Raw genomic sequence first — 21,389 nt, 5'->3', positions numbered from 1 at the left:
GCTGCACAGTGCACACCCGGGCCTTTGGGACACGGGGCTCACGGCTGCGGTGCGCAGCTCGTGGGGGGCCTGAAGGCAGGGCTTAAACGTCTGGATCATGGAAACACTCAGCTGTGTTGTTAGAGCTGGTACAGGTGACGACAATTCCCTGTTTTTAAATATGGCTTGCAAACACAAGAAACAGGGTAGGCACAGTCACAGGAACACACACTGCTATGGCACACAGGATAAGAAAAGTGTAAACACCCACCATAGAACAAACAGTGGGTTAGAAGTTCTGCCAACAGACTCTTTATATTATTATTGTTAATATCTATCATTAGTTATTAGCTCATATGTGGTATGCAAATAGGGACATTCACCAGTTTACACACTGGTTATGGTTATTCTGCCTGTGGTGTATGGTATGATATTTTGCATTTTGTATTTGGTTGTATTCTACCCAGATCAGCTTTCTTTCTCAATACTGGCTTCAAATGTAATGCTGGGAAGAATTTATTTGATCCTGTATTTCTGGTGATGGATAGACAAGGTGCTGTTCATCAGATCAGCAAATATTGCTTCTTATTATCATGTTGTGCTCACTATATCTCAGATTTTCCTCTCCATCTTTCACAGAAGTACACATGCACACTTGTACTTTGGGAAAGGACAATCACTTTGTTTTGATTGTCAGTCTTTTAGATTTAAGCTTTGTTTTCGCTAGTGGTTTTAACCACGTTGGCAATGGCAGGACTGATGGTCCCAGAGGCACAACCCTAACAGATATGCTGAGCCAATCCAATAATTTTCAGCTGCCAAGAGGATTGGTCCTGCTCCCTTCCCAGGTGTGTATCCCTGCAGCTTCATCCTCGCCAGATCTTGTGCTCACCTACCCTGTGGGGAGCTGATTCAGCCCACTATGTGCACAGAGAGCAAAGTGAGTATTTTTGACCACTTCAGTGATCTGAAAGTGGCTCAGAGGGGTACTGGGCGAGGCCCAGGCAGAGAGAGGGAGGATCGCATAGGTGAGCCTCAGAGAGGGCAGAGGTGAGCAGTACGGCCCCTTTGGGCAGCAGTATGCTCTGCGTAAGACTGGCTCAGTCAACACATCTAACCTTGTTTTCAGCACAGCTCGTGGCTGTAAATCACAGGATTAATATTACATTAACAATTACAATTATTAGTATTGCTGGCTGCTACCCTTTCACTTTTCCACAGGCAGCAAAGGCTGTGAAATGTTTATATTTTTGTTTCGCTCCCAACAGATCAGCATAATCACATCCCGTAACACACTGAGTGGCTTCTCCTTGGCTCCGTAGAGTGAAATGGCAGAGAATATATTGCCCTACCTTGCTGATACAGCCCAGCTAAGCAGGGGACACAACAGCATCCACATTATTCAATCATGTTTTTATGCAACTGAGTCAAAGGATGAGACCCTAAGCCAGCTCTCGAACCCCAGCTGGTGCTGGTCCTGCAGGCGGCTGTCTCCTGTGGTCTGGAAGCCAAGACTGAAAACTCTTCCTGCTCCCTAGGCAGCTGCCAAGTCAGACTCAGAATTAAAATGGAGGAAAATAGCAAACTGGTTATCAGAATGATGTGACTTCAAAATCTGATGGTTACCGCCTTCAATGAAGTATTTTATTGCACTGGTAAAATTGTTGTTCCCTAAGGTCTTAGTCATTATAATTGTCATTAATCTTTTGGGTTAGCAGCGGGCTTTTAAAATCCAATTCCAGGGCAAAATATAGCAGTCACTACATTAAAGACTTGCACAATTCTTGGTCACAGCTTAAACATTTTGAAGTAGAGCTGCTTTGCCTTTTAGAGTTGCTCAGCCTTTGCCATATACCCTCAAATGGAGAGCCCCAAAAGACTAAGTGATTTCTAATAGCAACAGAGAAAGTATGCTTTGAGTGTAAACATTATAGACCCGCATTTGGAGTTGCTCTTCCCAAGCACTTTGTTCAGCAAATGTGTTACCTGTGTAGTGGTTGCTTCTCATCTGTCTCAAGCTGCCCTGGCACTGTCAGCTCTCCACCTAGACCTTGAATCATGGGCCGAAACTTGAATTTTAAGGAATGGGAAAAAGACAAGAAAAATAAAGCAGCAGTTAACTTACAACATGAGGATATAGGTACGCTGATAGCCAGAATGATCCAGGCAATGTCCATCTTGCTGAGACAGATGGTTGCTCTGTGCTGGGGCTTGTCTCCCTCAGTGACATGGGAGATATTTCCTTGAACCCCAGGTTTCCAGGTCCCGGCAGGAACCAGTCTGTTGAGGAAGTTTCCAGTGGCGGTGGAGCCAGCAGTGGACATGGAGCTGGACAACCTCGTGGCGGGCACTGTGGAGAGAGCACTGCCCAGCAAGGTGGTGTCCGTCACCAGGCCCTGCTGTGTTGGGGCGGTGCCCATGGGGTCTCCCACTGCCGGGGAGGAGATGTTGACATCAAAGCTGGTCTGAACCGAGTGACCCGCTGCTGCTGCTGCAGTTCCAGGGCCAGCAAACAAGGGGACATTTGTACTGAGATTCAAGGTTACCCAAGAGTTGTTTTTGCTCAGCATATCCCATACACCATAGCGGGTGGGTTTAAAAGGCACCGACACTGCTTCGGGATCAGTGGACGGTCCAGCAGTTGTGGTGGCAAAATCTGCTTTCTGCACAACTCGCTCGGCCCCCTCCCCTCGCTCTGCTTTCCTAAAGCTTCCCGAGAGATCAGGGTGGGGAGAAGGGTCTGAGGGTGTAGTTCTGGCCAGCCCCGTGCCATTGGGATCGCTGGAGGTTGCAGTCTGGGACTGAAATGGATGCTCTGTGAAAGAGCTCCTCAAGGTAGGGAAGGGAGAGTGCAGGGTGGTCTTTAGGTAAGGCTCTGAAGACTCTGTGAAGTTGCCTTTGAAAATCTGGAATATTTTCCCCTTGGGGCGAGTCTGTCCCGAGTAGAAAGCGCTCTGGTTGTACAAGTGATACGTTTCCTTTTCGCCGACGTGAGGGCCGCTCGCTGGCTCCTGGCCAGCGGAAGCGTTGCTCCCCGCCAGGCCGACGGGATGGGGAACGGCGCGCGCGGAGGTGGGGGCGGGCTCTGCCGCGTGGCGGTCCTTGTGGCCAGGCGTCGTTCCCATGGCTGTGACAGTGGTAGTGTCCATCGGGAGGCCCTGAGAGGAGGATACAGCGGGAGACAGTACCTGAACAGAAAACACCAGCTCTTCTGTCAGTGCCAAGATCAGTAGAACACCTGGAGGAAGGAACACAGAGAGAGGGTCAGGCAGCGGCAGGGATGAGCCGATGGGGGACTGTGTGCTTGTTGTGCTCCGCTCTCCCCGGCCGAGGAGGCTTGCACGCCTGGCAGGAAGGCGCACCTTTCCCATACTCCTCAACAGAGGAGTCAGTGCCTCCGGGAAATTAGGAAGAGAAAGGAGGATCTGGGGGGGCTGCAGCAGCCCTGCAGCCGTGGGAACGGGAGAGCTGCAGGGAATCTCTGCGGTGAAGGAGCTTGCAGTGCGGATATTTTAAAGCATCACAGACAGCTGCAGGTGATTCCCCTGCAGAGCTACAAAGCGTCCTGCTCTTTCGTGGTAGAAACAAAAGACGTTTTCATTTTTGTTTTGGCCAGGAGGCCACCAGATGAATGGCCATATCGTGATGGGGAACCTTAGTCTGGTCGTTCTTCTGGCTGCAAAATCCTAAATTTGGCTGCCTCCAGTCTTGAATGCCATTAAGCAATCTGCTTTTGAGAGAGCAGCTGCTTAGCCCTAGGGAAAATTAGGTCAAGAAGGGATGTTTGATGAGGGGACTTCCTAGCTCATGATGCCTCCTTTACTTAGTGACTTTGGAGTATTTAGCCTCTTATTCAGAGTATGAGATGGGGAAAATCCACAAATGTTAAAAATGAACAAGAAAATGTAGCTATCACCGTCATTTTAAAATGATTTTTTAAGGATCTAACTCCATCTAACACTACTTCCCTTTCACACACATACAAAAGATTGTTTGGGTCCCGTTCTGTGCTTATATGTGCTATGGGATTTGAATCCATGAGGTTTGCCTCCCTCCTCCCTCTGTAGTGTACATCTTTTCATGAGGTGCCAGATTCACACTGCTGGGAACATCAATTCTTACATTTATTTGTAGTCCAGCTAATGGACGTGGGTAGCTGCAATAGCATAGGCCTCCCCAGGATGCGGGGCTGATGTGCCCCGAGTTAGCATGACCTGCAGGTACCACATCAATCACACGTCACCATCTCCATGTGCTGACGCTGCCGAGTGCAGTGCGGACCTCTGCCCGCTAGGAAGCACACGGGATGAGTCCGTTTTGCACAGGCCAGTGAGTGTCATCAGATGGCACCATCAGCACGGTGCTGGTGTCAATTTCAGCCCACGGTCTCAAGGTGAAAGATGTCCTTGCAGTCTTAACAAATCAGGGAGACGAGTTCATCAGAACTGCAGGACTCCAAACTGGCTACCGATCACCTTCCAGCAGAGACTGTGGAGTACCTTCCTGCCCCTTCCCCATCCTGCTGCCCCCAAGGCTTGCCAGCTTTCTCTGTGAGTGTTGTTATGCCACTTCTTTCTGCTCTATTTGGGAATATCTATGATTGGCACCAGCAGAAAAGCGATGGCTGGGATGGGACGACCTTTCTGATTAGGTGCCCAGCAGGTCCTAAGGCTCTGCTGCATGTTGGCCAGAGGCAAGTGCCCCGAAGCATGTTTCTTCCAACTCAATACACGTAGCAGAAACTCACCAAAGGAGCGGCACTTACTTGTCTTACCAGGCAAGTGCCATACTTTGATCACTAACCATCATTTCTGAACTAGAACAGTGCAGAGCTCTGCAACCAACAAAACTCACCTCATCCTGCCCCCAGCAGCCTCTTTGCAGAGCACCCAGAAGATCCGAACACTGCCTTGACAGTGTAGCAAGAGCCACTTAAAAGCAATGCACTTTCCAATGCCTGGTGCTAAAATTAGCTCATAGTTTTATTTCTGAAATAACTGTCTGCCAAATTTGTGATCATCTGGAATACCGCTTCCTAATTTCTAGCCTGCCACAGACAATACGCTCTCAGCAGAACACCTAGTCAAAGAGAAAAACATATTCTGTACATTGAGACGCAACCAGGAGAGCAGCTCGCGCTGTACTCATGAAGTGTCAGTCTTGGAAATGAAAGGCAGGAGTTATCTTCACATTTTTGGCAGCGCTTTTTCCAAGGTCAAGGTCAAAGCAGATATTCTAGTGTCCATATGGCTAATATTTCATGCCAAGACAAGTTGCTGCTACAGAACAAATTCAAAGAGGAAAAGATGGAGATTTATTTTGGATTTGGTGTGTGTAGATAATGTTTCAGAAAACTTTAGGCCTGCTGTTCTGAGCACACGCGATAAAGTGCACTGGCAGATCTTAGGAGATAGGAGATTACAGTGATTACACTGTTACACTGCCTGCTAAAATTTTTGGGTGGTCTTTGTGTAGCTACTTTCTCTCATGCCTCACACAGAGAAAAACGTCTCTATTGGATTAATGTTATTTTCTCCAGGATATTCTTAAGTAATAAGGAAGATGTCAGCTTTTCTGCATACTGTGCCCTGAGGTTAGCAGCCCTGATCTTTGGCTAAAAACCTAATATCCATCTGTTCTACTTGAAATGCTGATAAATGGGAAGCTTGCTGCTACAAAGATTTATAATCTCTCTGGGGCAGCCTGTTGTGGTAGCAGGTCACCACACGTCAGGCACGGGAAGCCAGATACATTTAGCTGGTACCTTTAGAGAGCTTGTAAAGTACTAATAATTATTCCAAGGAAATACTATGTCATAAGCCGTTTATTTGACAATAAACAATAATACCCGTGACATTTGGCTCTCTCAGGCTGTGACAGTCAGGCTCTGCTTCTCTGCTAGCCTCCCTTTAGCAGTCTCTGCAGGACCATCACAGCCCCATAAGCTACAGCTCCTTAGGACTATTTTTTTCCTGGTTTAATGGGCCACGGTAACTCCTTCAGTGATGACCAGTGCTAATCTGTGTCCGTAACTACTTAAAAAACATTCAGCTTAGTAGATCATTGTAAAAATAGCCGGTGCTGTATATTTAGGGAAAACCAGCTGGTAATAATGACTTCACAGTGGGCTTTGCTGGCCCTTTTAAGTAGAATTAATTGGCTTTATAATTGATCAACAGCCAACTGGAAAGCAAAAGTAAAGTTGGAATCAGTGTTTTCAGATGCTCTGCATCATCCATGCAGGGCCACATAAATATGTGCTGGCGGGATCTGTGGTGGCCTGGTTGCCCAGAGCTCCCACTTTTGTACCACTTGGGGGTGTGCAGGTTCTTACCAAATGGGGCTCTTATTAACGGCCCCTCACATTAGACTGCCCTGTCTGGCAGCTTTGGCCTAAACCTCGGGAAATAACAGACTGAATTTCTCTACTACGGCACAGGAGGCATTTAGCACAGAAACAGACTTAACTAACCCCTTCGGAGTTCTTCCCTCCCCAGCCTCGCTCTGCTTCAAGTGTGCCTGCACGGAGAAAAGGGCCATGGGGGATACGGCGCTGATTGTCCCCTGTGCCTCAGCTTAGCCAGGGGCAGATTAACACTGAAAGGAAACCTTTTGGTAGCTATAAGGTTGTCACGGCCAAAGAGATGATATACCAGATGATAAGGTGCATAGCAGATGCTCTTGGCCAGTTCTGAGTCCAGTTCTGCAGCTCTCTGCCAAAGTCCTTCAGTCTTGGCCGCCTGAGGCTCCTCGGACTGACCTTACCTACGACGTGAGCCCGATGGGGTAAGAACTGGCAGTGCTGTATGCTGCCATAATGGCAATATAGACTGATGTAAGTACACTATGGCAAATAACAATTATTAATTATATTTTCAAAGGTCAGTTCACGCCATTAGCTTTTTTTTATAAAGGGCCATTTCTAAGTTATAGGAGCTCACGCTCAGAAGGGGTCATACTGGTTTGGCTTTTAAATGCTGCGTGTCAAATTCCCACTTTTGGAGTCTAAATTTATGACTACATTAAAACCATTCAACCCTAATGAGAAGGTTGATTGACCCGATGTCTCAGTGGTGTGAACTGTGTCATCTCATGTTCTTGCATAGTGCACCAAGAATTGAATGTTAAGTACAGCACGAATTAACTCAAGGATGAAGCACAGAAGAGTGTACACAGAGGGGGCTGGTGTGCGTTTAGCCATAAAAACCCTTCCTGACTATGTGGTGCAGTGGTTCAAATCTCAACAGGACCTCGCTGCAGCACTTCTTCCCTTTGTATGCTCACAGGAGGAGTCCATGGTTTTGCACGTGAGAAAAATGAAGAAGCTCCTTTACAGACTTTTTTTGTAAAGACTGATGTCCTCAGCAAGCCTCCAGAGAGGTGGGGGTTAGGAATATTTTTCTTTCCCAGATGATGAAACAGAAGGGAGTCTCTACCCAAAGCCCTACCTTTGAGAATCATTTGGAACTTTCTCACTCTTGTTTTGAGGTAGGAGGCAGAACTGGGTCCCTCCAAATCAGAAAAACAAAGCAGTTTGGGCCCCAGCAGCTCAAATTCTTTGACTGCTTTAGGTCAGGACATCAAGAGCCCCTGCTAGGAGCTGGTGTCCTGGCTTCATGCAGGAGTTAATACCGCCTGGTGCTGCACTGGACGCTTTATGGGCACTCTGAGTGCAGCTTTTCCACATGATGGCAGACCTTGTGTGCGGCTGTGGAGTCAGCTCACGCGTTCAGCCTCCCCGGAGCACCACCGCTAAACAACACAAACTTATGTAACTTGTGATCCAAAGCCCGTGGAAAGGTTCCCAGTGACTTTAGTGGGCTTTGGACCAAGCCCTAATTGCCAAAGATACAGTGGAAACTTTTGAGCTGCACGTTCACATTTTCTATAGCAAACGAATTTGCACGAAGAGCTCAATCTGGCGTTTGACCCCTTCTGGCCTCTGCTACCTCGGACCTTGCGGCAAGACAAACAGAGCCACCCCGAGCGGTACTTGGCAAATGTTTCTGCTCTAGAAGTCAGAAAGAGCTTTTCGTGCAGAGCCCTACTGCTGGAGTCATTATTTCAGACTGCCGTGGGCAAAGGAAGCAAAGGGAGCTGCTCTACAAAAGGACCCATTATCTACAGTCCCAGGGCTGGGAGGCATGTGGGCAGCGTGCAGCATGCTGATGGCTCTCCGTGCTCCTACAGTCGTGACTTCCTAAGCGATAGCAAGAAAAGGTTGTGCAAAGCCTGCTCAGAGCAGCAGCAATGTTATTGTTGCAAAGCAAGCTTTCTTCCTGATGCTATTGACTTATCATGTGGCTCTCAGCAAACCCAAAACATTACAGGGAGCAAAATGGATCTTTAACAGATGGAAACTGTGGAGAAAGTACGTATTGTTATTTTTGTTATGGCCATTTTCTTTGCAATCTGTCAAAGCAATGTGATTTTCACACACTGTGAGGAAGCCTTTGTACAAACAAAGAGTTAAGCAAATTTCATCTCCATGATTGGTGGCAGAACTGAAGGAAAAAGTAGGTTACTCTGCATAGAAAATTTCTCTTCTCTGCCTATCAGTGGCTGTCAAGCCAGAACTCCCACGTATTAACTCACAAGTTATTGTCTGCTTTCTCTCGTAAGTATTAGACAGGGTGATCAACCCCAACTTCCAAATACAAGGTGTTTGATAAAACGGAGAGAACGAGTAACAGCTCTATTCACAGCAACACAACACAGCATCAGCAGAAGCTTTGGCAATCACATGTATAAACACAAATTAAGCAGCACTCACTGACACTCCCCGTGAAGCAACGTTGATGTTAGCCACGGTTTTCATGTGGCAAGCGTGTCCCGGCCCTTTAACAACACACAAACATTGCAGAGCACCATTACTGTTCCTAAGATGCACTTAGATTTCAAGAGAGAGCGAGTCTGTAAATCAAAATTCATTTCTGGTCCTGCCGTGATTCCCACAATGGGTGATACAAACAGGACGCTGCCATGTAGTAACAGAGCAGGCATCTCCCAGCTCCCTTCTGCTTGCACCAGATACTCACAGATACTATGAGAATAGATGCTTTAGAAATGCTTTCGATCCCCTATTTATCTAAATATATACAGACACCCGAGCTGGTGATCCTTCTGAAAAGGCTCACTGACAACCTAGGACAACAGTAATTACCGAGGGGACGGTAACAAAAAGAAAGAGCACGACTCTAGCTGCTTGTTCAGGGTAATCACTTACCTGAAAATATCATTTGGACTTGTCAGCAGACATCCTCACCTGCTCACATCACACAGATTTGGAAGGCTCATCACTCAGTAAAGAAAGGAAAAACACATCTTCTCCCCAGCGAGGCAGCGGCAGGCAGGAGTTGCTGTTATTGTTGGAATTGGTTTGGAGGAATGAGGACAGAGACAGCCAAGGCAGGCGTGTCTTGCAGGGCTGTGCAGCGAGAGGGCTCGCTCCTTTATGGAGTACCTTTGCAACTGCAGGGAAAGATTACTTACTGAGCCAGTCCCCCTCTCTGCGAGCAGATCGAAGGGCTGCTTGGTATTCCAGCTTGGTTTCCCATCAAGTCCAGATACAGTTTGTCTGACACGGGTCTATTCAGATGCCAGAGGATTGCTGGCAGTTCTCGTTTTCTGGGAACAAAACAGCAACAAGCACCCCAGCTGCACGTCCTTGTGAGACTGCTCATTCCCTATTTCAAGGCAGAGTGCCCTCCCTCCAGCGCAGCATTTAGCTTTTTGTGTGGGGATGGATTTTACAGATCCACCTCCTGCTTCTGCACCTCCACCAGACTTTCCACTTCATTCAATTATCCCTAATGGTATTAATAATCCTGTGAGAGGAAAATATGTGGAATGAAATAGGGATGCTCTTCTCTCCTTCTCCTTCTTTGGCAGGAAAATGCATGTTCTCTATGTTATTTTTTCATTTCTCTGTGATGAATGGGCAGTTGCTACTTTGCACCTATAAAATAAGTCCACAGATCCTGCGATTCTTAAAGCCATCATCTTGCCTCCCTTCTTCTGTTTCTTCTTTTTCTGTTTCTTTTTCTGCTTCTCTCTTTCTCCCTGGCACAGCTGGGTGTCTGGAAGAACGCACAGCCCAAGAACACAAAAATGTGCCCTGTTCAGCCAACAACAAATCCCTCAAAAGGCAGGGGGAAATGTTAAGAGTGCAACAAGTTGGGGGCTGCTTGAAAGCAGCACAGGAATCCCCTAGGAGTCACAGGACAAATTCCTGCTCCTCAGTCTTTGATTCAGAGCCCCTGTCATATCCAGGGGTGCTGCAACAGCCCAAGTAGTTTGTTACACGGGCTGCTCATAGAATTTGTTCCTAACATTCTACTAGACGGAAAAGCCAGTTCCTTCTCTCTCATTGTACCAGGTGAGAAGATCACAAAGGAGCAACACCGTGAGAATAGGCTTGAGGTTTGGCAGAGCTCGCAGCTACGGGGCCTCAGACAGTGACCCCACTGCTGATTTTAGGAGTGTAAAGTCCCTCTGAGGAAGGATATGTATATACAGGTGCATGTATTATATCACAAGGGTATTTTACCCCTATTTATACACACCATGATTTCATAGCCACAGTCGTTTCACAGAGGATGTGAAAAGACAAACAACAAACTTAGATCTGCTTTGCATTTTTGTGCTCTTGTGATGTTCCTTTTCTCCCTGCCATTTGCAGTTCACTTTTCATCCTCCCTGCTTCCAGTCTGAAGGTTTCCCTAAATAAAGATACTCAGAGCATTATAGGAAAAATTGCTCCTTACAAATATCAGCTTGTTTAGCAGTTTCTAGAACTCAGGGCTTATTAAGAGCTCGCTGCTGAAACAATGATTTAGCATGAAGCTGCAGCTGGCGTAACAAGAGAACCATGCCACGTATTTTAACCTTTGCTGGAGGATTTGCCACATCTGTAAGTAGTAACTCACCACAGATTTCTTCCCTGTGTGCTGTCATGGATGGAAACATATGGTTCAAAATTGTGGAGACCGTTGTTTGGAATTTCAGATGAAAACTGTTCACAAGGACAGAGGCCCCGTGCTTTCCCTTGTCCAAAAACACATGGAACAAACCAAAAATAATTTTAAAAGCACACAAATGTTCCCCAGTCTGACAGCTCCCCCGTCACACAAAGCTTGTCCAGCCCCAGCTTTGCAAATGCACATCCCTTCCTTTCCACCCTTTCCTTGGCAGCAGTTTTTGTTGGCAGGATGCTGTTGCCAAGGGAGACAGAAAGGATGTGCAGCTGGCTTTTCTTCCACCTGCACTTAGTGCTGCTGATCCTATTTATGTTGCTGCAGAACCTTTGGCTTCTAAGAGACCTAGCATCAATGTCACCGGACCTTTTGAAGAGTTTTGACAATGACACAAATAGCCGTGGCCTCTGATGGAAGGCTTAAAATAGGATCTTGCCAAAGAGAGGATGTAGTTGATGTCACAGATGCTGACTCAAGCGAGGGTATCCATTTCACAAGCAGCAATAAAAAGGGAAAAAGGAGGATTCAAAGACGTCTTAACAAAGGTTTCTGACAACTGTGCAAACCTCAGGTATGTAGAACTTACATGTCTCAGGTAGCACGGCTCTGGCAGGCCATTCACCCCATCCTAAAATAAGTCTCTAAGCTGCCATGGATTGACTAGTACCCTGGGGAGACTCACCTCTTACCATTAGCAAAAGAGGTCACAGAGGAGATGATGAGCTTTAACTCAATGTCCAGCTTTCAGATGATGAAAATTGGGTGAAACGAATCCCACCCCATATCCCTATCTATTTAGATGGCATCATCATAAAGCAAAAAGAGGACTCATTTAGGGCAATAAAGGGAGAAGCAGAAGTGATGTCTGAAAGAGGTAAATGCAGTCTGTGTGTTGCGATACTTTCCAGGAGAGGAAATCCTCCTGCTTTGGACATTCAGAACCAGTTCCTACTCAACACAGAAAACAAGCCTTAGAGAGCAACATTTCATTGGCACGAAGAGCGGACTGGGGCAGGGCCTGGCAGCCTTTCCATGGTAATGCATTAGGAAGCACTTTTCTTTCCCATATGAGAGGGTAAGCGGGCGAGCACTAATTTGGCTGAGGCTAGGAGCTGCTGCCTCTCAAAGACCCAGCACGGTACGGATCAGCCGCGCCTGACCCCTGCAAAGCACGACGTCTGGTGCCTGCTGAGCTGGAAAGCGGTTGGTAGCGTGGCATGGCAGGAGCCACTTCTTCGGGCACACTCCTTTTTCTAAAAAAATCGTAGCTCTTAGACCCGCCAGATTCCTTTCACAATCTTTGCAGTTTGGGGTAACTGAGTCACAGGCTTTTGATTCCAGCACCAAATGATATGTCTTTTTCAAACCTAATTTCTTTAGGACGGAGCCACCAGCTCTTAACTAATTTACACCAATGAACCTATCAATCAGGGACCTTTATTCTAGACTCAGGATAGTCTTTCATTACAGCACAGTCATTTTTAGCTTGTCTTTGCTAAGGAAATGAGGTTTATATGACCAGGTTGTCTATCCCTCTTTCTGTCTGTCTTCCCCAGTAACTTCGATCCACGGCTGATTTAAAATATTGTAACACACTGTATGAAAACTGTCGAGGAGGCAGAACAGAGAGCCCTACTCATGGATCCCCCTGCTTCAACGAAGCAGTCATTTATTTCCCTACTTGCAAAAGCTGTGCTCAAATTTTCCAGCTGCAGGTACAGAAATATTGATCCTGCAGTCAGAAGGGATGCTGTAGTTATGCATAGGCTGACTAACTTCTACAACCCCTTAAGGTATTTCAGTCATTTCATCTGTTCACCGACAGTAATTTGGATGATTTATTACTTATGGCCCCTTCAAACTCATTATTGCCTCCAAGTGCCTGGTTATCCCTGTGTTTGATCTCAAACGAGAGCTTGTAATGAGGACCTTGCACTGATTCGTTATGTGAGCATGTAACACAATTAGAAAGCAACTTGTGCATAAACTATTACATTTACAGGGAAAACCATTACATTTATGCAGGAAAGCTTTGCTCTGATTTTTGACCATTGCCCGGTTTAAGGAAAAAACAAACCGTGTCTCTCAGAGTGAGTAAATGACTTGTTAAGGGGCTTGTACAATAATTCACTGCCTCAGTTAGTCATCTGGGCAAGTGAGAACAAAACCAAGTCAGGATCAAGGGAATTAGCATTTTCGGTACGGGAGACTGGCTACTGGCTTTGCGGAAAAGAGGTGATATTTGAATGTGACTAATTCCCAGAGTGGACCTGGGCTATAAGCGGCAGTGAGGGTTTCCATATCCAGATTTTCTCCTGTGCGCACAGCCCAAGGATGTAAGGTTACACATAAACCAGCCAGAAAGGTTGCAATGTGATGGTCTCATTATCTGCTGGATCATACAGGGCTAGCGAAGCCTCTGGAGTGCATGTGAGGTTGCTAGGGAAAGAAGTGAGCTGTTATTTTTCATTTCTGTTCATCCTTCCTAAAGACCAGCGACAGCTTTCTCTTGGCTTTCGGAACTAAACTTTGAATTTCCTTTTAGCTGCTTTGAGTTGAACTGGGCTTCAGCTGAGGCTGATTTTGGAATAACTGGGGTGTTCGTCATGGCCCATCTCCATGGAGCTGCACGGCTGCTCTGCAAGGAGGTCTGCCGATGGCCCGGGTCCGTTGGCAAAGGCCCTCCACACCAAGCTGTTGCAGATGCATACCTGAACCTCAAGAGTGCCAGGGGCACGAGCGTCAGCGTTAGGATACACCAAGATAAAAAGGAAAGGATCAAATTCCATTTTTGAAAATATCAGCTGCTCACTGCAGAGATCAAGGAAGGGTGTTTTTTTTTTTCCTCCATTAGGTGAACTGCAAGATTGCACAGGTATTGAGATATGGATTTTTTTCCCAACCTTTGAAGCTAGGTATTGGACTGGAAGGAATGATGGTCCAAGTCGGTGTAGTAAATCTTATGTTCCTTTAAGTAAGGTCAGAGCAGCTGTTGGATATAACTTCTGCTAACAAGAGCAGGACTGTGCTGCTTGTATTTCACTCAGTGTTAGTGCTCTTGCATTACATTCAATAGGTGGAGATAGGCAATATCATGCACACGGAACACAAGAGTGAGATGGCGATAGTGTACTTGATTAATCAGGGGATCAGTAATTCAGCTGGAAATACACATGAAGTTAGGACGAGGACCTCACTTTTTAAAAATATGCTCTATCAATTTAGCAGTTCATTTGTTTCTGCAATTCATATTTCCTGTTCAGCATGAATAATGTTGCACGACAAAGTGCAATGTTTCACTTTTTAGTGTGGATGGCCGTTTTTTGCATGCACACCGGCAATTTTTTTAAATTCCACTGCTGCTATCATGTACAGCTTCTGAAAGTTACTTTGAACATGTACTGGCCTTGCCTTTTCTCTGTAACACACTGCATGTCCACAAGACAGTTTGCAATCATAAGGGGTACAAAGACTTTACAAATGAGCTAAATCAGCAAATCAACTAAAATCACTAATTTTGATGTTATTTTCTGTCTTTACAGGGATACTTACACGAAATGTGTATTTAAGAGATGATAAGTAAGTCCAAAGCTTTAAACATGAAAACTTTTCCTTGAGCTTTTGTTTAAGTGTTCATAGTGGATTCAGGTCATCGGAGTTTCACCCTGCCTCAATGTGACAGGCTGGTACTGTCATGTGTGCTTCTTTGTTCCAACAACATGGAACTGTTGTTTAGATAATAGTAATAATAGCAGGCATAAACAGCATTATCCCCGTAATACTTTATAAGCCATCTATTTTATTTGTTTTTCTTTTCTTTCTGGTTAAACCTGATTTATATACAGGATAGAATCTACTTCACCCATTCCTGAAATGTCATCACCTCCACACTCAGCTTTATTCTGGAAGGAAATTGGGCTGACAACCCTAACAACTTCTGATTATTCACACAACAGCCCTTGTGAAGAGATTAAACGCACCAGCTTTTCCATGTTGCCCTGTCAGCACACAGCCCACAGGGGTCTTCTCTCGATGCGAAAGTTAGCTCAGCCTCGCTGTTCGTTCAGCCTTGACTTCTGCTTCGTTAACACCCGTTTTGCTGTCGGTGATACGACGTGGACATCTTACCTCTCCCCTTCCCTCTCCAGTAGCTACACCAGAAGCCTCATTTTACCTCAGCCAGGCTATTGCACAGGCCCCAAAGCACAGCACTGCTCAGCTGGTGATGCTGGGGGCTGGAGTCAGAGGGTAAAACAGCTGCTCTCCTCCTTTTGCCTGGCCCCATCTCCCGCACAGCTACACTGGATGGCTGCTGGCAGCACCCGGTGCCCGGAAACCTCTGCCTTTACAGTGAGCCCCACAGAAACTGGGGGTGTGCTGTGCTGCCTGGGTGTCCTGCTGAGAAAGCATCGCAGGAACAAAGTCCTGAGGCACTTGTTCTGCTGCTTTTCTGCACAGTGTGTCTCCAGCTCTGTGATCCGACTGCTGCGCTCCTGGTAGAAGGAGCAGAAATTGATTTTTTTTTTTTTTTCTGGTAGAAGTGCAGAAATGCCAGCCTTGTAATGGGAAGATTCAATCTGAGGCGGTTTCAGTGCTTACCTCAGTGGTAGCACCTGGCTTCACCGCGCTGCCCTTATGGTACGTATGGCTGCCTGGCTCCCAGGGAGGACGTGAGGTTTCCTGATGCATCGGGAACAAACTTCAAACACAGCTGTATGTTGTTTCTTCCAAAATGATGCAGGCACAAATGTACCAAGTGGTGCATTCGGAAAGACAAATTCATCCCTGACATAGCTAATAACATGTTTCTGCCAGTTACACTACTCTGATGCAGGCTTTCCTTTGGCTTGGACTTAATTTATTAATACACAAAACATAACCTTGAAACCGGGGAACCGCAGAGCCAGTGACAAGTTACGAACTTTCTGCTCAGGCGTTTTGAATGAGCTACAATTAAACATCACTCTGGGTTCTCAACAGACACGTGCTGGAAGAGCTGAATGGCAGTCAGATGTTACATTCCCATGAAATGTAATGATAAGTGTCTTGTTGTCACACTTCGCACTTATTACATTTTCCCTTTTCTCCCTCTCTTTTAAAGCATCTTCAGCTGTCATTGTACCGGAGCAGTAAAACTATTCCCACAGTAAAGTGCAATATAGGGAAGCAATCCTGTTTGGAGCCAGAGCACTACGTGTGGCATCTGCATTACAGCTGCAGGAGAACATTAGTCTTTGCATTAACATTAACTACTGTGGCTGAGCGAATATATTAGCAGCAGCCTTAGTAAAGGTCAGGACACAGAGAAGAAGGAATATCAAGAAGCATTATACAGAGGACATAATTTTCAGGTAAAGTGCTGAGTTTCAGCCCCATTCAATATGAGTTGAAAGGACTGGATGGATATAAATAAAGGCAGGCTTGCTTGAGGGACCAATTACAGGGCCATCGATAGCAGTGTCAGGAAAAGTCCATCGGGAAAACAGTGGCTTCTGCTACACTGGTGTAAATCCAGGACAACTGCACTGCAATTAGTCAAATTATTCAGCATATAAATGACTCTGAGAGGAGAACACAGGAAAAACTAAAGGAACCAGCAGAAATAAAACACAGTTGGCAGCTGAAGACCAATGTCACCAAATTAGAAATAAGGAACTATCTGAAGACAAACAGCAATTAATAACTGGAACGAGCAGGCAAAGGAGCAAGAGGATCATCTTCTGTTCTCTTCAAGTTTGGGTGCTGGTGGCCACAGGTTGTGCTGAGCAATCTTGAAAGCTCAGCACAACCACGGTTTGGCTGTTTCACTTCCCCCTTTACCTGGTTTGTTGGAAATTAGTGTTTCAGTCAAACAGGAGATTTAAATAAGTCTCAAGTACTTTTCATACCAAAAATCTGGAAAACAGCTGCTTGGCCCAGGATTATTCACAAACACTAAGTCACATATAGCAGCTAAAACCAAGTTATCTGGCATGAAGCAAAGCCAGCTGCTGAAACGCATACGATAACAAGAAATCTGTGTATCTCAGCCTGAAGTTTTAGCTTGGTGCAGTCAGAATCCAGCCTCTCATTTTGGACACAGCCTCAGCAAGGTATCTGAGCAGGAGCAGCTTCCCTCTGACTTCAGTGGAATTGCTCACTCGCTGGAGGTGTCACACACGATTAATACTTCACTGAGCTGGGACCGGGGTGGGAGCAGGCAGATAAAGCAGAGGGAGCACTCAAATAAACGTGCAGCTATGCTGTTACAGGCACAAACCACAGATTTTTGTGGGGACGTACAGCGTGCTGCTCTTTATGTAGATACATTGTTCTCCTCTTCTGCTGCGCTTATTTACTGTATATTTATTCACAAGTGTCCCTGCTGGGAGCTGTTCCTGCATGCTCATTCACTGTCAATTACATTCCCAGAAACACGGCAGCACCTACAGCAACGTTTCTATTGCATTACAACTCTTTCCTTAAGATGACCTTGGGTCTGAGATATTTATCAGCAGGGAAATAAAACAAAAACACTAAAAAAAAAGACAGCAAGAGTTTGCAAGAATTTGTTTGTGAAGGTGGCATGATTTGAGCTTACAAATTACAGGCAAACATTTTATACTTGCTATGGCAGTATTAAAGCATCTCTTTCTAAGAGCTCCACGTCAAGTTATGCCTCTGTCTAAATTAATGCTTCCAATTAGTTCTGTTTTATTGTGCATCCATCACAGGAGGTTCACTGTTAGGGCTTTGAACAATACAAATCCATACACTGGTAATTATGAAAAAATACATTTAGCAAGACACAAATGTTTCATATTTATCAGCAGTGCCTTGGGCCCTTTACATTTTTTTTTCTGACATATTTTTAATTTCTTTAGCCAGATTAATCTTTGGGTTTAGTAAGTAACTGCAGTCAAAGGCTGTATTACTCTTTGCACGAGGCTTGGGCTTGGCTACTTGCTTTTTCCATCATGTCTCTTGAAAAATCATCTAGCTGCCATGCACATGTCAAAGGCAGTGGCTGAGTTTCCAAGCTACGTGGCACACACCATGTAGGGGAAAAAAAGAATACAGACTTATTCCTTCAATTTGCATCATATTACCTAACTTATCCAGCGCTGTTTCCAAACTTTCTTTTTATATGTAAAATCTTTGGCGCGTGTTAAAAATGTATGTGGAATAGCTTAGAAAGGGCTGAAAAGATGGTAAAGGGATTGAATGTACTTACGGCAATGACCAGAATTATGGTTCCATAATAAGCCTGTGGTTTTCAACAGACACATAACTGTCACAATAATTATTTAATTGGGCTAAAACTTTCCAGGTTTGGAGTCAGTCCAGATGTGATATTTCTAGAAGGCAGAGGGGGAAGGAGCAGTGTAAGCAGCCCTAAAGTGAAGCAGAGAAAGCGCTTATCCTCTGCTTGCTCACCGGGGTCTGAGGAGCAGCTGAGCAGAAACACTATGCGCTGGAACAGCCACTTTTGCAGAGCATGACTGAAAGGTGGATACGATGACAACAGTTCTCAGGAGTTATTTTTAAAAAATGATATCTGGAAACAAAATAAATATCCGTATTTTTTAAAGTGAAAGACCATGAGGAATTGTTCGAAACCACAAGTGACGCCAAGCTTTAATCTGAGCAGGGGCTTTTCGCTGATTCCTTATTGCCCAGTCACCTACAGAGTGGCTCTGGAGGCACAGGGAGAGTGCAGCCTCCCTCATCAAGACCCCTCTGATATAAGAGGACCAACCACGTAGCTCTGAGCTACCTTAACCGCTCTATCTCACCGTCTATCCCAGACTTTGACACAATTGTGGGACAGGGACATGAACAAAGGGGGAAGGGTGTAGCTGGAAAGCCAAGCCTCTGGGTTCCTGGAATGGCCCGAGGAGAGACTGAGTCACTTTGGAGAGAGCTGCTCTGCTTCATTTCTGCTTGAAAGGGAAACATTTTAATTCTTGATCCTTTGATGGCTCCAGAACAACAACGTCCTGGTGAGGAAGCAAGGGTATCTCAAGTGTTGGGGTATGCTCAGGGCACACAGCAACAGGGTTTTTCTGCTTGCTACCATGCTGCCCATACGGGAGCCTGGGAGAAGAACCATGCGGAGATCTTAGCAGGGATGAAACTAGGTTCCTGTAGAAGTTATTCTTTAAAATCCTTCAAATTTTAACAGTGATTAAGATCTTCTACAATGTGCTAAAACTTATCCTGTGCAACTCCGTGGAGGCTTTTAACTCCACGAGGCATTAACTTTTCCATGAAAGACAGAAGTAAAGAGCCCGTGGATTGATGCTCTGCAGCCACACATGCAGGAAGGAAGGAAGGAAGGAAGGAAGGAAGGAAGGAAGGAAGGAAGAGGTTCATTTGTCCTTTCCTGCAGCAGGACCTTTGGGGTGAGCAGGCCTCCTCTGGCCCATCGTTTGGGACTTCTAGCACAGGCAACACACACGCTTGACCATCTTATACAAGGTTTAAAGCAGCAGACCGGATCCTCAGCTCGCGTGAGTTGTTCGGCCCTAGTGAAACACAAAAAGCACAGACAACATGGAGCCATCCCAGAGCTGGCTCTGTACCTGGAAAGCTGCAAGGCCAAGAGCATTTCATTGCTGGATGACATTTTTACAACTCACTCAAAGCCAGAAGTGCAGAGCAACCCCTCCAAAGCTCCAGCCCAGTGACTGCGGCACAGCTCATTAACAGGATCATGTAAAAACGTGCTTCTCCCTACACTTCCCTCCTCAGACAGAGCCGTTGAGATACCAGCCTTAAACAAACACACTGATTGCAAGGAGAAGGAGGAAAGGAAGGAGAGAAGGGGAAGGGAGAAACCGAATAATATTTTTAGATGTTAGGACAAAATAACCAATTGTGATCTCCATTTAAAAAAAACGAATCACCCTTTCATTCACAGGAATGAATATGATCAAACTCAACCTCCACAGAATAAGAGTTGCTGATGGCAAATATGCAAATCCCATTCTTAACAAATGCCTGACGATGTACATTTACATTTCTTTCAGTGATGTGTGTATGATTATGCTGAGGAGTCTTCTTGTCCAAAGAAATCTCTGGATTGACAATCCATCCCTTCTGTGTACCCACAGGGACAGGCAGGCTATAACAGCAGCTGTGGGGGAATAAGGCTGGGCTTATCCACGTTATTTTTATTAACATACACATATATTTAATGTTTGACTTTTGTTCATCTTTTATCAATAAACAGATTAGAAAAAATGCAATCTTTTATAGTTTAGATGTAGGCCTCTCTTCCAGTAAGCACATCAAGGTCTTTAATTTGTCTGAAGTTAGAAAAAAATAACAACAACCCCTGCCCAAGAAAGACAGTCCCATGAATCAGGTGGAGCACACTGAGGTGGTCTGAAATGTCTGCACAGGGTATTCTCCATTGGGACAGAAGATATAAATCCAGACTGGCAAGATTCCTTGGTAGTCTCTGTTACAGACCCCAGGCAAAACTGTCTCATAGGATGCATTATCACCTTGACATATGGCAAAATCTCATACCAAGTATGCATGGCATACAGCTTAGGAAGATAAAGCACATTTAAAAGGATGACTGCTCATACAAAGTGAAGCCACAATCGTATTTGCTTAAATCTAAATGTATGTCATGGTGACTGAGGCTCAGCTCAGTCATAAGGACAGAGTGCTGTGACCAGCTCACAAGGGGTAAAATAATCTTGAAAATGGATGAGACTGAACTGATGCACCAACCTTAGCAAAACCCTGCTGTGGGCCCAAGCAGAGAATTGCTTCAAGGGATGTCAGGGAATGGTTGGGCCATTTGGGGAGGCTTCTTGTAATGGCACAGGAGCAGACGGACTCCAGTTCCTAACTGCTGTTCATCTGCAGTTTGCCTGATACGGCACGTGACAATCCGCTAACTAATCCAGGCACTGGAAAAATCCACTTTCTGTAAATATGCCATGGACATAAGAGGTTTTAACACATCTATTCCCTTTAACCATTTACAGCTCACGGTGATTTTTCTTGGACCAAACAGCTCATCTCAAGACGAAGGGGCACATTACCGACGGACCCCTTTGGTGGTATTTTGTAGAATTTCATGCAAGGCCTCAATTTGACAGAAACAACAATAAGCCTTTAATGAAAACCCCAAACCAAACCCAAAACCAAAAGGCTGGTTAAAACCCACTCCATGGATTTACGTGACTGATCCCACAACATTTTAATAAGACATAATCTACACTTGTGTTCTGCATTTCTAAAAAAATGAAAGTTTTTCCTCAGTATGTTCTCCTGTCACTAACATGTAAAGTCGAAGCCCAAAACTGACACTTAAATGTCAACGTTAACTCTTTAGTTACTGCTCATTGGCATGGGGAAGATCATTAGAGAGATCTCTGCAGATAACAGCCTTAGAGCATTGCTGTGAGGAAGGAAAGGAAGAAGGAAGGACAG

The 21,389-nt window shown here is 45.5% G+C and overlaps 1 protein-coding gene across 6 annotated transcripts in view; it reads right to left on the bottom strand.

The window, feature by feature from the left end:
- Window positions 1-21,389, bottom strand: part of TMEM108 (transmembrane protein 108) — a 154,362-nt gene that overhangs the window by 8,105 nt on the left and 124,868 nt on the right. For 2 of the 6 annotated variants that reach the window (XM_013184803.3, XM_066991986.1), the window contains one exon: window positions 2,105-3,217. In XM_013184803.3, the coding sequence (XP_013040257.3) occupies window positions 2,105-3,217 (1,113 nt within the window). Of the gene's footprint in view, window positions 1-2,104; window positions 3,218-4,101; window positions 4,513-9,205; window positions 10,823-21,389 lie in introns of those variants that run through there. The other 4 variants (XM_013184807.3, XM_066991987.1, XM_066991985.1 and 1 more) reach the window with 4 other exon arrangements.

Source organism: Anser cygnoides, chromosome 2, assembly GCF_040182565.1.
Source record: "Anser cygnoides isolate HZ-2024a breed goose chromosome 2, Taihu_goose_T2T_genome, whole genome shotgun sequence".
NCBI lineage: Eukaryota > Metazoa > Chordata > Aves > Anseriformes > Anatidae > Anser > Anser cygnoides.
This window is presented reverse-complemented; position numbering and strand designations above follow the sequence as displayed.